Here is a 17,527-nt window from a genome sequence, read left to right as displayed (position 1 = left end):
ACATGCTTTTCCAAATACGGACACCAGGCTTGAACAGCATATTCAATATGAGGCCTAACTAATGCCGTGTATAAAAGTTTAAAACTGTTCTGGTCCATGTATTCCATTGTCCTCCGCAACACTCCCATGATTGAATTTGCTTTGTTGACCTTTTCACATATATGTTTGTCAAAGGTAAGTTTATCATCTATGGTGACACCAATATCCTTCTCCGAGTCAACAAATTTTAAAAATTGGGCATTTTCCTTCAGTCTGTATCCATATTTAGATGTATTTGAATATCCCAATCGCATCATTTTACATTTGTCTGGGTGGAAGCAGAGTTTCCAAATATCTGACCATTGGCTTAATGAATATATATCATGTTGTAATATTTTGCAATCCTCTTCATTTTTTATTGATCTAAAAGCTTTCGTATCATCCGCATACAGATAGGTGTCTGTCCCGGTACTTGTTACATCGGGCATATCATTTATATAGAGAACAAAGAGAAGTGGTCCCAACACAGATCCTGGCTGACAAAGACGGAATCTTGACAAAATCGTTTCTTAACTCCTGTGGGAGATTGCCAATTCATGCAAACCACTTAGACGAAATTTTACCTTATGGCTATATTTACCTGATCCAATGCGCTTGTCATATTAGTCCAAATGTAGTTATGTTTGAAATTGTTTGATATTCGGACTATGCTGAGTATTAGAGCGCAGCACAATCCTATGGTATTTTCAAGTTGCGAATTTTGGAAACATTTTAATTGTAAAGTCACAATCGTCTCATGAGAAATCACAGTTGGTTATTCAAATTGACTGTTTTATATTTTACAATTAGACAATGTTTTCATTATAAAAGCTATTTAAGAAATTCTAAAAATATGCATCAAAGGACAACAAAGTAATTACATCCTTTATAGGAATAATTGGAATGTAAGCTATTATTGCGCTGGACTGATGGGGTTTGATTGAACAACTGATTCAAACAACATTGTCTTATAACATCTTCTAGAAGACATCCTATCATTAGCATTGTATAGCCTATGATTACAAGCATGCAGTATCATTACATACGTAGTGGTACAATCATGTCTTCGACAAAAGTCTGCCTGGTTTGTTCTAAAGTTTGATAATACAATTTATAGCATATTCCATGTTTGAAGTAAGTTTTTTTATTAATTTTGCAAAAACAAAAATAAGAATAGAAAATAAAAGATAAAACATAACTTAAAAGAAAATAAGATTAAAAACATTCATCCTTGTAGATACATTTAGGCTCTTCTTTATCAAAACCTAGACCAGATCATAAATTATAATGGATGAAGAATTAAAATGATGATTTAAAATATTTTGTTGCATTTTATTTTATTTCGCAGAACGATTGAAAACTCAGGCCTGAAGTATATATCACCAAAGGCTTTAAAATATAACAAAGAACTGAGGATCATGTAAGTATTTCTTTCTGTTTAATTTATCATAGAGTTATCCGCCCTTGCAAGTAGGTATTGATTGTAACGTCATGTGTTTTTGTAGGCGTCACTTCATAAGTTTTGAGAAAAAACGATGTGAATTTCGCTCACAAAGTAATGACGTCACAATCGAAACTTACCTACGAGGACATATAGCTGTTTAATATGCATATACAATGGAATATCATGTTTTAAAATGGTGCCCGTATCTAGTCTGTTGTAAAGGGAATCTATCCTAATAGATTTAACATTTGACTATCGATATAAAATACCTAACGGGACAATTGAATAAACGCACAAGTACATGTATCCAATTTATATTTAGTTGTTAAAATCCTATTTTAAAAGACAATATGCCACTTACAGAGAACGAGATACCACAAATACACTTAAAGATGCTCCACCGCTGACAAATAGTATTTTTTCACTATCAAAAACAGAAGCAGCCGATTTAGTATTTTTCTTTAATTACAAAAGCAACTTACTTTACACCATTACCACCATTGAACAGTTTGAGCTTCTAGTTTTACTTCAAGTTAAAAATATGAAAATGATTAATTGCATCCCGAAAAAAATCCGTAACACTATATCCTATATGGAATGAAGCATTGATTGCGCATGCACCAAAGGCAAAATAAATTATCTAATATTATTTTCTGTGTTAATTAGACATATATATACACGACTAAACACTAATTATTGTTCAAATGATGAATATCATTTATGCTCTGTCGGCGGTGAAGCATCTTTAAGTATCAAAATAGTTTTAATAGTTACTCGACGTATTTTATACTCCTAACAATTCTGATGTTTGAGATCTAGAGAAACGTAGCTTATTTATTTGAAATATACCAGGAACCATTATGTATATAGAATATAGCCATGTTTTGTTGCTCATAATCGCTTATACATTTAAAATCTGTACATTATTTTAGTAATCTTTCTTTATTCCGCCTCAAGGCAATTAGTAAATTAATTTTGTTTCGTTTTTTTGTGAATTTCTTTTTTCCGACTGTTAGAATTGTAAGTGTTATTCACATGTGAGTATTCTTTACATAATGACACAATCTCATGCCGTTTAAGAAGAGAATTGACTTTTATTTTGAAAGATATTGCAGCATTGTTATGCGGTAATTACATCACATGTTAGTTCTTATGCATATATACAAATAGGATAACAACGAAAGATACGCTGACGACTCCGTAACCCAGAATAGAACCCGAATCGTGACGTCATTGCGCGTAAACGTATTCCATTAATTGCACCGAAACACTGTGAACATCGATGAATTAACGAGGCACGCTGACAAAGATTCCTCTTCAAATTGTTCTAAAAACGAACAACATTGTATTGTCTAATATTGTCAATTGCAATTTATTTTCAGTTAATTTTTGATAATTACTTTTTATGGAAACAAAAAGTTAACGATCCAATCAAACACTGCAACTTATTAATTAAACTGCGTTATTTGTCAAAAGAGGAATTCTTTTCGAAATAGCACAAATAAAATGTGAGAATGGTATTTTTTATTGCAACATTACATCATTAATCTAATGATGACTCTAAGTGGATTTTCTTCCCATGACTGTAAGTTCAAATTTTACCATTTGTGATTTGTCTAGGGATCACATTATCATTCTTTGATTTAAACGCTCAGTAGATAATTGCATCATCACAAATATAAAGACAACACAACGAAATTTTATTTTGGCAAGTGATAACGTCGTCCTTCTTTACTTCTGATGTTTGGCAGATAATCGCATCATCATAATCGAATTAATCTTATTTTATTACCATTTATACAATAGGACAGGTTTGCTAACTTATATCAATATTTCATTAAAAAAGCCAAAAAAAAACCCCAGAAAACAAGCTTGCGATTTTATTACATTATTAGGAAACACGTCAACATCGAAATAAGTTTATCAATATTTCTAAAACAAATTAAGTTCACGAACTACCACCACGAATCACAAAAAAAAACCATCAAGCATTGAAACAAGTCTTACATGTGACACAAACCCAAATATGAACAGGCAAATAATTTGCCATTGTTTTCGAACTTGAACTGTTGACGAAAATGAGATTACGCAAGCACAGCTACTTATACAATGTGTCTCATACAGACGCATTCGTACAGATTTCCGGAATCGTTTTTACATCAAACGGTCATGTCTATCCGGGATACCATTAGGAAGTCGCTATTTCTTGTTCCAGTGTGATAAATTATTTATCTGCAATGGTCTTTCTAATCAATGCGAAAGAATGAACAGAATTGAGATACCTGGGGACCGCAACAGGGAAATATTAAAATAAATCAATCGGATTAAAATGTTTTCATGCAAATATCAATCGTACCACGCATCACTTATTTATTTGTTTTTCAAAAACTTAAAGAATGTTTCCCAATTTATAAAATTCGGAGCTAGCAGTCAGCTTCTTAATTCAATCGATTGATAACGTTTTATTGTTTCCCCAAATTGTCCCCCAAACTTCCGATGCTGTAAAGTCTAGTTACATCAGTTTCTCGCCTTGAAGTATTTCCCGACGACAGTTTCCGATCGAAATCGGTTGTGAATTACGTAACTTCTTGTAAATTGTGAGATGAAATATTTATTTGTGGATTAGAAGAGGCTTTGTTTAGACTGGTATTTGTCGTTAAATCAAGCCTTACAGTGGCTTTGAAAAGTTTTTTTTCCGAATTTCCAATACAGTTCTGTGTACTGTCTATCAATATACAAATTGTATACATATCATATAAGGCAATATTACGGTAAAGATTTTTTTTTTGAATGGCGTAAATAGTCCTGATCATCTGTCATATTTTTACACGTGATTTAGAATTTTGTAATATTAATTTACATCGATAAAATTTAGCCGCGAATCAATTAATTGAGATGGAAATATGATAAAATAAACGAAGAAGTGATGCAGGTCTTTTTTTCCAGTGATATAAAGACCTCGTAAAGTTTGAGGTAGTAGCGTATTGTAATAACGTTTCAGAAGGGCAATCTTAGTGTGGCTAAGCCTACAGTAGCGTACATACACCTACCGCAATGTATCAGAGCAAGCAGACTAGCGCACTTCTACACTCAAACATGAACATGAACAAAAATTTGTTGCGCAAGTCAAAATTTGATAGAAGCGCAGCATCTCGTACCATAACGTAGAATAATATACTTTAGCGTGACTTAACGTGCCTACTGATAGGCTGTCTTAACGTACCGGTAAGTAAACAATACGATAAAGTACGCTAAGATACATTATTGTGCGATGAACCACATTGACATTTGCTTGCTACGATCATAATCACACGTAGATGTAGCTTTTGATACGCTAAGAAACGCTGTCTTATGCTACCTGTCAGAACGGGATTAATTACAGTACGTGTACGTTAGTGTACGCTAGGTCATGCTGTAATATAGGTTAAGGTCGGGTACACTATGTTAGTGAGTTATGAAACAACGGTTATCTAGAGATAACGTCTATAACTGACTTTGGACTTCATTTTGGTTCTATTTATGATTTTTTGTATTGAACGTGCTGAGAAATCACGTTTTACGTGACAGCTTTCACTTAAAACGGTTATGGAAAAAATGACTTCTACAGCTAACTTAGGTGTTCAATTTGATGTTGTTTATGGCTTATTGATTGAATCACATTCCAGTTTTCACCTGTTACTTAAATAATTCACGCTAATTGCATGATTCGATTTTTATTGCTATAATGATAAAAACGTAGAATAAGTTAATCTTTTTATTGACCCTATTTTAGCTAGTCTTACTGTCAAATACATTTCATTTCATTCCAGATCACTTAGAAGAAATAAGATTGAATCTCTGTCCTGGGAAATTATTGATGGTCCTCACGTTCAACAGTTGTAAGTTGTTATATTCTTTTACGCAGCATCAACTTCATAATAATAACAAGGAAGGTGTAGAACACTCTACCTGATTGTATAGTATCAGCAACCAAATTTAGCTGTTTCAGAAACTTAATAAAACTTATATCAAGATATAGTACACCACTACAATACAACACTACCCGAATATGAACTTTATCAACTTGTTAATCCATTAATTCCAGGTGAAGAGGACCGTAACTATATTAATTATTTCCTGTGCTAGCTAGAAATTTTCTATACATTATCTATTTGTGTACGAATGGCGTCATATCATTACTCTTTTCACTTTTTTTCACTTTCGAATAACCAGAAATATAATATCTCTTTTCCTCAAACAAATCACAGAACGTCAAGAAAGTCTGGATATTTGTCTAATAACAGAAAACAAAATCAACACTGATGTTTTGTTAAGGTCTTTGAGATATTACTTTTCACCAGAGAGCCACATAAACGACAATGAAAAAAGAATGTATTTGGCTATCAAATTTCAATGGTGTCATTTTTGCAACTTAAGAGCTATATTAGAATAAAAAATTGCCTTCACAAAAAGAATTTTCACTTTACAAAAAGACCGACTTTGACGACATATGCTGGTCTTAATGTATTAACATCAGTTTATAATGTATTTAAGGCATTATTGCTAGGAAAATCATGGTTCGTCGGGAGTTGTAAAAAGTAGGTGATTGAAATACTTGAAGTTTAATTATCAAGATGAAGAGTCTATCGACAAATGCTATTGTTTTTCCCTTTTCTTTATAACCTCAGACTTAATCAGTACTTTTTTCTTGTCTTGTGATTTTTAAAGGTTCATGTTGCATATTATTAACCCATTAAAGTATCCATGAAGGAATTACATTATTAAACAATTATCCAATTTTATTTGTAACAAGCATTGTCATTGGCTTAAAAATTATATGATCATCCTATAAGACGTTGCCGCTTATAACGCCGCGTTTAATTGGTTGATACACGGTTGCTTACCAGTTTCTAATAGAAGAGAGCCTATCACTAAAAGGAGGCTATATAAATTCAGTGTAATCCTTTTGTGTTATATCTCTATAACATTAACAGATATTTAATAATAAGCGAATCATTCACAATTATAAAATTATCAGTCTGACGCATCCCGATGCCGGCACATTAATGTCAGGTTCTTCTGTGTGCCTAATCTGGCTAGCATGATTAAGATTATCAATATTTTTCAAGAGGATGTTTTTCCTTTATTCATATTATAAGTGATGAAACATTATGGAAGAAACCTCCAAATGATCTAACATTGGTACTGTTTTGTACCCACACAACGTAGAACATTGCCTAGCCGTCGATTTAACCGAGATGTAAATAAGTAATGATTGTTTCAGCAATTGATTTGATAGTCAGATTACAATTGCAGGGTACAAACCTGCGCTACAGATTATTAAGTTACTTGGAAATAACGATGCATGTTAGGGACCATGACGTCAATTTATAGGAACATTAACCGTTAGTTTTCATTAGTGTCAGCACGTGGAACTGGCCGAGGCCAGTCTCTAGCGAACATTGCCCTGCCTGTCCGCCATCATCTGCACTGGGAGGGTACGCCACAAGTTTGCGTTCTACAGGTGTCAAAACACCATGTGGCTGATGAACGATCCGCCAACGTCTGTTACTATTGAAATGAATAACGCCCATACCATTTTTACGTTTTACATTTCATTGTAGAAAAACCCTAAAAAAAATAAATGTATTTTTTTGGTCAATTTCTTTTACTTTTCCAAGCAATTTGTTTTAAACCTGGTTCCTTAAACAGACCATCGATTTGTGCTCGGTTTCGGCCTGTTCTATCTCTTAAGTATAGAATTATATGTATTTCTGATTTTTTTGTTACCCAGACAACAAAAACTAGAAAACATAAATGTCTACTGTCACTGTTGCATCACTAGGGAATTATTTCTCATATTTTCTTTCTTCTGTATATGTCTGCAGAAACTATAAATAAGAAATAGCCCTGCCCGTAGCCAGCAGTCTTAACCCTATTAAAATTTGACGCAGCTTTCATTGTGCAGTATTATCCACATATAAAAATATAACATTATTTTTAGATTTTCCTCAGACTTATTGTAGGTTTCTTTTATAAATTATTGTCCTTTGTGGCAGTATCCATATTGTACCTTTTTTTTCTTTTTTTTTTTCTCATCCTTTGCTGCTGTTTATGAGTCGCAATATACATGTGTAACGACTGAAAATTAAGACTGTGTAACCACCGCTTTAAAAAAAATAACGCGCTTCAAAGTGTGTTAAAATGGTATAAACTCAACGCACTACATTTTTTTTTCAAAGTGGGATTAACAATGTTAACAATGGTAAAGATTTGAAATTGGGATTTAAAAAACAAAGATTTTGTAGCATATTTCAATAGTTGTTTCTGATACACCCTCTGGTTAATCTCAAGTGAATGCCTTTTAACTTGCATTGTTTGCTTTTAAAGCAAAGCATGTCTTTGTGATTGTTAAAATGTTTCGATTATTCTATAAACATATGTATATAATTTTGCAAGTCGATATGTTTCATATCTTCTCACCTACTACTATGTAAGGACTAGTAAACCAGCACTTAACCATGGATGTTGTCATACTGAAATTTTGTATCTGCGAAAGAGCACTTAGAGACAACTAATAACATATCATACAAGCACAAAACAGCAAAACATGCAAGAAATTAGTAATTTGTATCTTTCCATGATCTTCTACAAAACAGGCAAAACTTACGAATGATTGGCAAAGCATTAGTACTATTAATAGTCTTTGTGATCGGAGCGTGTATGACCAATATATGTATTTTCATTTCGGGATTCGATGGTCTTTATTTATCAATAATTACTATTGTTTTTGATTGCAGAATTGTAGACGGCAATCCCTTACCCTGTAATTGTACAAGTATCTGGCTACAATTCCTATTAAACGAAAATCCCGCAAAGGTCTCCACTGGCAACTACATCACGTGCATCGAGTATATGGACAACATGATTACCGAGATGGATCTCTCAAAGGCCAATATAACGGGTTGTGGTGAGTGGTTAAAACGTCACAATTAGAATCCCTTCGCATCGTGTCATTTCAATGTAGAATTAATTAACCTTTTGATGTGATATCGACAATACTAATATCAAAGTTCAAGGCAATGACTCCATCAGTTGTTTTTTCCTCTATTTGTCTTTAGGACATGCACTGACGGTATTATGTGTATTTTTTAAAAGTATTTCAATAAGTGCATATGGGTAAAAGTGTATATCAGTTTCAGGCCTTAAAAATACAAATAATAAAAAAGAGCATGCATTAAATATCCTTTATCACACATTTCTTGTTTATTATTATCGTTTGATTTTTATTTTTTCCAAAGTGTATTCAAATTTTGATATTGTAGGAGGTAATTCCAGTTAATAAGGTTCGAAATTTATGTTGGGGAAGACTTTTACATATGGTACGATACGATTATTTATTGTGGTCATCGATATTGATGCTGAATTTTGTTTTTCCGTTGATGTGTTGCATATTTAATGCAAGTTATTTTGACAAGTTTCCGACCATACATGTACATGGTAGTTGTAATTGATGTTTTTTTTACAATTTGATTATTTCTCTCTTGTTCTAAAGAACACAAATAATATATCAAAGAATTTATGATAAGAACCTGAAGAAGTGGTCTTTTCCTCCATTGGCCATCTGAAGACCCCATTAAGGCAGCTAAAGAATATTGTGGCAGTTTTCATTGGTTCAGCTGAGAGTTGAGCTTGGGTCTGGGTTTCAAGCGACTCAACTCAAAACTCAAGCTCAACCAATCAAAAATAGCGTCATGAAATTCTGCACGTGATTTCCACGAATGACGTCATTGGTTGGCTGAGCTTGAGTTTGGAATTGGGGAGGAAACCTTTCGTGAGGACCAAGAAACCACTGAAGATGATATGTTTATGACCTTTTGATCATGTGTTGTCGTATTTCTAGATTTACAGTTTTGCTGATTTGTCTTTCTGTAACGCAGGTTGTTAAAATAGTTTTCAATCTTGCTGGGAAGTTCATATTTAATAGTTGAAGTCCCATATTTATAGTTTTGCTGAATTTTTTTTTCTGTAACGCAGGTTATTAAATGAGTTTTATTTTTCAGTCCTGCTTGATATAATTGGGATTTTAAATTTAATAGGTGAAAGCAAAATTGTTTAAAATTGGATGGCACGTTTATTTTTGAAGACAGGCTGACGTGGTGATGTTGATGTCTGTAGAAAATAAAAACAAAAGCAATTTCAAAATATCATATTTCCCTTTCAGGAGGGTAAAAGAAAATTGAAATCATAGCTACAGGGCTTAAATTGTATTCTACTATATAGATATTATGTACGAACCCTTTATACATTGGTCAGATTATGTTGGATTGGCAGTTTGCAATCCAAAAATAGTGGTCTCATTAGGTGGTCTTCATACAGAGGCGGTCGCTATGGCAGGTTTTACTGTGCATGCACGCGCGACCTGATGAAGGCCGCAGGTGATGGATTTTCTTACGACTGATTATGGCGTACAACAAGGATACTACTTTTAGATACACATCGGGTTCATCACCGTTCATACCGATATAAAGGCCATTTGTATTGCGCAGAAAGCGACAATCGTTATTGATTCCACCTCGTGATAAAGGAAATGCGTAGTTTGTTTTTAGATTTCCAATTATCTATTACTGTTCTAGCGAAAGATAAAAGAGTATTCGTTTAAACTTAAAGTGACATTTTACAAAAGCATTACTATGTTAAAGTTAATATTAAAGATAATATTGTTGCCCATAACGCGAAGTGTTAGCTTGATATTTTCCTTATATATACTTTTTTTAATTGTTTTCTTTTTTATTAATTTTCGAATTTTATTCTATTTTTGTGCCACTTAAAGGGCTCCAAAAACATATGGCCTTATGTACAGGTAAAGATGTGTTAAAACTTTCCCTTTTTCAAAGAAGTTGACTTATTAATAAAGTGGTCTTTATTCAGAGGTGGTCCCTAAAGCTGGTTTTACTGTACTTGAATGTCATATTCATTTATCGTTTCTTTGGGTTTGAATTTTACCAGTATATCGAACCAGTCTTATGTAGTGTATACAATATAGAAACAAAATATACAAGAGTCATAAACATTGGTCACAATTCCAGTCGAGTTGTAACTTACCAAGTCCGAGTAGCCAATTTGTTGTCGCATTGCAATAAAACAAGACACAAGAAACAATAATCACCATGGCAACTTGCAAACATATACTTAAGTCAAACTCTGTACACGATTACATGGTCGTAACAAGTGATGATTTGTACGTAGTGTTTCAGGTAATTATATGCTTGGAATCACTATGCTATTGATTATAACAAAGTCAGTCTTCGTTGGCCAGATGCAAGCTGAACTACTGACAGCATCGTATGATGAGATGTGTCCAAACTCTAACCAGGATATCTCTATTGAAATCGGGCGCATTTTGCACTAAAAAAATCCTTAAATTCTAATATTTTTACCTATTCATTATCAAAATTGATATTTTGAACCTGAATCTCAATCTGAATTTCCAAATTCATATCATGGTTATCTAGGAATAATTTCCTGTCAGAAAACATTTTTACTTTTGAAATTCATAATTAGCCAGCCAATCAGCGGCCAGATTAAAGTTATATCCTGGGGCTCTTGTATACACAAGGGCCATTTCGAAGGTCTTTTTTTCATTTACGGCGAAACATCAGGACCTTTGCGTTTTTCTTTTGTGTGTTGTGCACGCAAAAATATTTTTATGTTACCGAATGTTTTAAATAGAAAATCAATGCACATGTATGTTGAGGATATATATGTATGTTGACATCCGCTTACCCATGGCTTGCGGAATGCTTATTCTGTCAGGTTTCAAAACAACTATTGACAACATGATTAACAACTAGAATATAAATTGTTTCTAATCATATATTATCCTAATTTCATGAAAGATTGTTTTCAGTTCATCCTTAAAGATGCTTCACCGCTGACAAATGATAATTTTTCACTATCAAAAACTGGACCAGATGATTTTTTATTTTTCTTCAGTTACAAAAGTTACTTACTTTACACCATTACCACAATTGAAAATGTTGAGCTTCCAATTTAACTTCAAGTTAAAAATATGAAAAATAATGAATTGCATCCAGAACAAATTCCGTGGCACTATATCCTATATGGAATGAACTACTGATTGCGCATGCACCAAAGGCGAAATTGATCATTTAATATCATGGTTTTTGTTTTGTTTTAATTAACCATATATATACACGATTAAACACCAATTATTGTTCAAATGATGAATATCATTTATGCTCTGTCGGCGGTGGAGCATCTTTAACCGTTAATATTGTAACTCAAATTTAATGCGAACCACGAAATTGAAATACTTTTTTGTATTGCGTTGACATATTTTACCGGTAATAATACTTGGGATGGATGTGTAAAAGGACTGAAGAAACTTCTCTATTTTGAACCAAAAACACAGATAATGATAATAAAACCGGATAAGTATTGAAATAGTTTAACAGCAATATATTATTTTGTATGCTTACTGTATGTATATTTGTTGATATTGGCGTGTTTTTTTATTTTTACTAAATTCGCGTATTCACGCGAAAATCCATACCTCGCGAATTTTTTCCAAAATTCATTGATTCACACAGTACACCCTTGTCACGTTTTCAAAGGCTACAATGTGATTCGCGAACACACCCACCAGCGAATAAGTTCCGACAAGTACAACGCGAAATTTTACACTCGCAAAAACTAAATACAGTATATCCACGAAATTAGGATACTCGAGGACATTATTAAAAACTGACGTGAGAGGACAACATTTTCTTTGCTAGATCGTCAACCTCATAACACCAGGTGCAGTTTAAATTTTACACATCACAGATATTTCTAAATTCCTAAACAAAATATTGAATTCATGTTTTCAGTACTAGAGTTTTTTCATCAGATTACAATGGTATCATTAAAGCCGGTGACCTGTTGTTATTATGAGTTTTATGTCGATGCCTTGATGGGTTATGTTTTCTACGTGATGTCATTAAATTCATCTTAGTACAATTGTGTCAATCATAAATAGCTTAATAATCCTATAGGAAAAACTAACAGTACGACGGATTGTTTGTCATACTTAGGCCAACTAGAAAATGTAAAGGACTCTCAACATCGATTTAGTGAGAATCAACTCTGATAGTGAGAATCAACTCTGATTATTAAAAATCAACTCTGATAGTGAGAATCAACTCTGATTAGTGAAAGTGAACTCGGATTAGTGAAAATTAAGTCTGATTAGTGAGAGTCAACTTTTATTAGTGAGAATCATTTTTTGTTAATGAAAATCAACTCTGCTTAGTGAAAATATAACTCTGATTAGTGAAACTCAACCTTGATTAGTGATTTTAAAGAGGCTACAGAAAAACTTCATCACGAATGAAATAGGTTAACGACATAACTTGCAAGGAACAGGACGTGATTTTATATTCTCAAATATATATGTGTTCGTCTGATTTTTACAGATCTTCCAAAGGTGGAAATATCACAGCCTGTAAGCATCGTCAACACAAGCAGTAGTCTGCAAGTAACATGTAAAGGTGAAGGTCAGCCTCCACCTATTGTGGAATGGGATGTATCCCACCTTAAGTCAAATTACGCCCTCCAGACGTCAGAGGATGGACAAGTTCAGACTCTGATCATTTCATCAGCAAATCCATTGGACAGTGGAAACATATCTTGTAGTTCAAGAAATGTGGCAGGAAAGCTGTCAGCGAAGATGGAGTTATACGTGAATTGTAAGTTTGCTTTAATTAAGAAAAGCTTTCATTAATCAATAGCACGGATTTATGTAGTGGAAAAATTGCAACAATAAAGTTGTCTGGTAGAAAACCTATATAGTACCGAAATTCAATCAATGGTGATATTAGATTTGAGTTGTGCAAATTACATAAAAATGGTAATTTAAATATGTAGCAATAAGTGGCAAGTACTAATATTAGTTTGATTTATACGAGACTCCTATAAAACGCATGTGTTTTGTGTATGTTTCAGCTGCTCCCAAAATCATGAAACTCACTCAACCAAAACCGAATTTCTACTATTGTATAAAATACGAAATCATCGGCTATCCCAAACCGTCAGTGAAGTGGTATCGAGGGGGTAAAGGGCTTATCATGACACACAACACGTTTGACCAATACGAAAAAATAAACAGTGTTAATAATATCACCGGATGTTTGACGTTCACTATGGTCGCTCCAAAGAACAATGGAAGATATACGTTAGTAGCGACTAATGAATTTGGATTTGATTCCCGGTACATAGATGCAGATTTCCGGTTTGGCGGTAAGTGTTAAGGTGACTGTATTGACCAGTGGCTAATAGGATGCATGGAGTCTATGTTGTCAAGTTCTATGCAATTTTCTTTTTCACCACATGCAAGACTGTTTTTATTATGAAAGACAACACCAATAATCCAACAACTAAATATCCAGATTAAAATATATATATATGTTAGTGTGCTTGATTTAGAACCAAATTGAAAAAAAATGATATATGACATTATTTGTGGTTTTGCGAGATTTTTACAGTTTTGACCATATTCATATATGTAAGTAATTTCTTTCAAATCTTACACACAGACTTCCTTTCCATAGAGTATCCATGGATGTTTAATGCTCAAACTCAGTAAAAGGTATATTATATACGTTGAAGTCAGAGAGCGAATGATAAAAGGGTTTTAAGAAATGATTTTGTAGTTACATTCTACTGATCGGTCCGTGTTATTGTAAAAAAGAATATATCGTGTTACTTGGGAATAATGTAAATATAGCCATGCGCTGTCACTAAGCTGAGAGACCATACTTCTTTGTCCCATTTGGTAGATTCTGAGACCCAAGTTCGAATTTTTTTCTCTGCATCCTCTCCATGAGTGTGTTTCCCAGGATATGTGTATAAGTGTAGGCGGACTGCCTTTGTCGAATAAAATCGGTAAGTCGTGCTTTGAGAATGATAGTCTACTTCCCTGTAATCACGTTCAACCACTTTCCGGCATTCTGTAAAGCCGTCTTTGTGAATTGGTTCGTGTAGCCTCTTTGGTACGTAAAGATCTAAATAGAGAACAAACTCTATATCAGACTACACATTAACGATAAATGCCTGAAGGGTGAAGCTGAAGATATTATATTAGTAGTATGTAAAAAGACTTTTGCAAATCACCAATATTATATCTTGGGGGACCGGTGCTATTTCTGTTACACCATGTCGTATAAGTGGTTCGAACCTTTATAAATAAGTCTAGGATATTGGTTAATAGGGGTAACTTTTTGCATTATCTTTTTTTTGTAAACGTCAAACTATAAAGGTATTTGCCCATCCTCCTCATTTCGTTGTGCTCAATATCTGAAGCTATTGATAAAACAATAATGTGTAACTTGGTATGCGTGGGGATAGCATGGATCGTTTACTGTCATTGAAAGATGTCCGCCGATTTACCCCAGGTATCTCCGATTTGTGTAAACTAATAAGCAGATTTTATAAGAGAAATCTTTAAATTATTTATTTTAGAAGACAAGGGGTTCGGTGTATGTAAGGCCTCATCTATTGATCGAAACAGGGATATTTAACGATTACGATATTTCAGGAGTAAAATACTGACCATGGTTTCACATTTGGAAAAAAAAGATTCGCTTCACAAACTATTTAATTCAATATCTTATTTAAGGCAGTTTCATTTAGCTTTTTTATTAGGCCAGCATTAATGATATATCTTCCTTATTTCATCCGATGAAGTACATGTACTCCGAATTACCAACTGTAAACTATAAAGCCGGTTAAATTCACTGATAAGAAATTTCGCAATTTTGACTTAAACGAGACAATGAAATCTAAACCAGCAGAGAATCACTATGGTTTGCCTACTACAGATTGCTTAGCAAATCAAAGTTTTGCGACCAAATCTATGTTCTACAAGAACGCAAAAATGCTATTTCCGTGAAAGTCACATCCTATGCAGTATCCATTAACTCCTTATCATGTGTTGGTGGTCCACGTGCCGTATACACGTTATGTTATACAACAGTTATTAGCGTTTATTGGTCCCGAAGGAGCTGAATAAACCACCATTTTGTTGTAGGGAGATATTCCGTCTAATTATCGAAATGAATAATACAATATAAACCCAATAATGGTAGCGCGGGATACTAAAACTAATTCTAGAATAGCAAAGATCAGACACAGGTTATTTTCGGCGGTAAGTAACAAGTGATGAAATTAAAAAAAAAAAAAAAAAATGGCCTGGATGACCTTCATTTGTGATGTGATTTGTTTTGTTAGATTAATACTCTTTTATCATGGTCAGGAATTCCAAATTTGCAGATGGCAGAAATATCTGCACTTGGTAAATTATGTTTTTTCATCTTGTTTCATTCGATCAAGTACATCATTAAGTAAAGATTTCCTTTGAACAAAACTTAGCACAATATGTACTCGTACATTTGACTAAAAGCCTTAGTATACTAGAATCGTAAATGTTAGATCAAAGTGATCGTAATTTAAAATCCGCCTGGCAGTTAATGAACATTGCTCAACGTTAGTTATTTCATTTTGTTACCTGACTCTCTATATAAATGTAAATGAAGTAATTTCGCCTATTGACCGGTCAATAGTTTGACTGTTGACCGGGGCGGAACGTTTGCATGCGTTTATTGTTGACGTCATAATTAATAGTTGACGTCATAAACAATGACGAGATGAATCGACCCAAATACCGCCATTCTTTCTGCAAAAGTCTCTCTCACCAGAAGCTCAGTTATAAGTTTAAGATTGCGGTTCAGGTAACAAAACAGTTGTTTCATGTCTTTTCAGTCAACGTTCAAAACTCTTTCCCTCGGTGTTGGAACCAGCCCTTTAAACTGTTTCCCTAGAGGGAAAGAGTTTTTACTTCACTGAAAAGGCATGAAACAACTGTATACTAGTGACTGATGCAAAACCTTCAGGGCTAGAGTTGCTAGATAACAAGTGAATTATGTTATAAATATTCTGTATGGGTTCCAAGTTGAAATTCGTCCTAATTTTATGATTATCTAAAGTGTAAATCAATTTTTAAGCGTACAATTTACTTTTACGAAATTCGTGATCAAGTAAATTTTCGAACATGTGTCTCCTTGCATGGTAACTTGCCTAGTTTATTGAAAGGTTTATGTAATCGATCAACTTATACGGGAAAGTTAGTCTCCGTGAATCTTTTTTTTAAATGGTGATCGCGAAATTTTGTAGCCGCAACAGCAAAATTGGTTTGCAGTTGGTAGTTTTTTCATTGGTTCCTGGTTTTAAATCTTTTTCTGATTGTCTTAGATACTCAAATGCCAATTTTTTATGCTTTTATCAAAAACTGCAGTCTGCTATCTTTTACGTCTTCGTGTATTGTCTACGAAAATGCCAGCTATTGGTTTTGCCAACGGTAACATACCCTATCTCGCATAATACCGGAAGTAGGCACTATTTTCAATGGCTCTTGGTTTAAATTTTATTTTGATTGTCTCATATACGCAGATGCTAATTTTATGCTTATATCAAAAATTGCAATATGTTTTATCATAACATCTCCGGTTGTTGCTTACGAAAATGCTAGCTTGTTTTGTCTACGGAAATAAACGCTATCTTAAATAATACCGGGCGTAGGTATTTTTTCAGATTTAAATTTTATTTTGAGCTTCTTGGCTTCTAACATACTAGTTTTCATGTCTTTATCAAAACGTGCAGCGTGTTATTTCAGTACTTCTCTAAGTTTCGCCTACAAAAATGACGGCCATCTTGGAAAATACCGGAAGTAGATATCCTTTATAATGGTTTCCTGTTTTAATTCCTATTTTTGGTTGTCTTAGCAACTCACATGCCAACTTTCATGCTTTTATCAAAAAGTGCAGCTAGGTGTTATTTCATTAGTTTTCTATGTTTCACCACGAAAATGAAGGTCATCTTGAAAAATACCGGAAGAAGGCACTCTTTTGCGATGGCTCCCGCCCTTATTCCCTTTAAAATAGTCATAACCATTTGCATGCAAAGTTTCGTGATTGTACATTGTATTATAGAAATGCGCGATTTTTCCAATTTTTGGCCATATGTCGATTT

At 33.5% G+C, this 17,527-nt stretch overlaps 1 protein-coding gene across 1 annotated transcript in view; it reads left to right on the top strand.

Moving 5' to 3' along the window:
• Positions 1-17,527, top strand: part of LOC138333609 (BDNF/NT-3 growth factors receptor-like) — a 122,595-nt gene that overhangs the window by 91,106 nt on the left and 13,962 nt on the right. The window contains exons 3-7 of the mRNA XM_069282089.1: positions 1,367-1,438; positions 5,272-5,340; positions 8,242-8,411; positions 12,919-13,191; positions 13,448-13,741. Coding sequence (XP_069138190.1) covers positions 1,367-1,438; positions 5,272-5,340; positions 8,242-8,411; positions 12,919-13,191; positions 13,448-13,741 — 878 coding nt within the window. The remainder of the gene's footprint in view (positions 1-1,366; positions 1,439-5,271; positions 5,341-8,241; positions 8,412-12,918; positions 13,192-13,447; positions 13,742-17,527) is intronic.

This window comes from Argopecten irradians, chromosome 10 (genome assembly GCF_041381155.1).
Source record: "Argopecten irradians isolate NY chromosome 10, Ai_NY, whole genome shotgun sequence".
Classification (NCBI taxonomy): domain Eukaryota; kingdom Metazoa; phylum Mollusca; class Bivalvia; order Pectinida; family Pectinidae; genus Argopecten; species Argopecten irradians.
This window is presented reverse-complemented; position numbering and strand designations above follow the sequence as displayed.